The sequence below is a fragment of the Egretta garzetta genome, unplaced genomic scaffold (assembly GCF_000687185.1).
Source record: "Egretta garzetta isolate BGI_Z169 unplaced genomic scaffold, ASM68718v1 scaffold56, whole genome shotgun sequence".
Classification (NCBI taxonomy): Eukaryota; Metazoa; Chordata; class Aves; order Pelecaniformes; family Ardeidae; genus Egretta; species Egretta garzetta.
The window spans coordinates 9,548,478-9,549,213 of NW_009260182.1; the positions used below are offsets into that span (position 1 = coordinate 9,548,478).

At 60.1% G+C, this 736-nt stretch overlaps 1 protein-coding gene across 1 annotated transcript in view; it reads right to left on the bottom strand.

Moving 5' to 3' along the window:
• VSTM4 (V-set and transmembrane domain containing 4) overlaps window positions 1-31 on the bottom strand; it is a 39,846-nt gene extending 39,815 nt beyond the window's left edge. Inside the window, exon 1 of the mRNA XM_009642057.2 lies at window positions 1-31. Within this exon, the coding sequence (XP_009640352.1) occupies window positions 1-31 (31 nt within the window).
• Window positions 32-736: the final 705 nt, after the last annotated feature.

Below are 736 nucleotides of genomic sequence, written 5' to 3' on the forward strand. Positions count from 1 at the left end.
GGGCGGCCAGCGCCGTGGCCAGGAGGCGCATAGCCCGCGGGGAGCCGGGTCCCGTCCCGTCCCTCTCTGCCGAGCTGCCGCCCTCCTCTCCTCCCCGGCCTCTCGCCTCCTCCCCGCCCGGTCCTCCCTTCTCCCCTTGCCTTTCATCTCCTCCCCTTTCTCCTCCTTTTTTTCCGCTTTCTTCCTTCCCTCCCTACTTCTCTGCTCTTCCCACCGTCCTGCCCCCTGTGCAACTCTCCTCCTCTTTTTCTCGCCTTCTTTCCCTTTCTTTTCTCCCCAGCGCGCTCAGGGCCAGCAGGGGAGGCAGCCTGGCAGCTAGGGCTTGCGGGGCAGGGTGGTGGGATGGGGAAGGCTGTGTTATGTATCTGCTCTGTTTTCCTGGAGGTGTTTGAAATGGTGCAGCCCCTCATGTTCCTTCCCCTCATCCCACTCCGTAACTGGAACAGGACCACCATTTCCAGGCAGTTCCAGTCCCTCTCTGAGGGGCCTGCTGGCAGCAGCCTGGGGACAGGGAGGTCTGGCAGGCAGGAGCGGCCCTTCCGCAGGCATGGGGATGGATGCTCTGGGCTGTTTGGGCATCTGTGCTAGCATGTTATACATGGTGCTCTGGTGTTGGGAGGATTTCGCCCTGTGCTGTGGCAGCACAACTACTGACTACTAACACTCACCCTCTCTCCAAAAAAGTCCTAAATTAATTGATACAGCAGTTTAAAACGCATCACCCCAAGGTCACTGC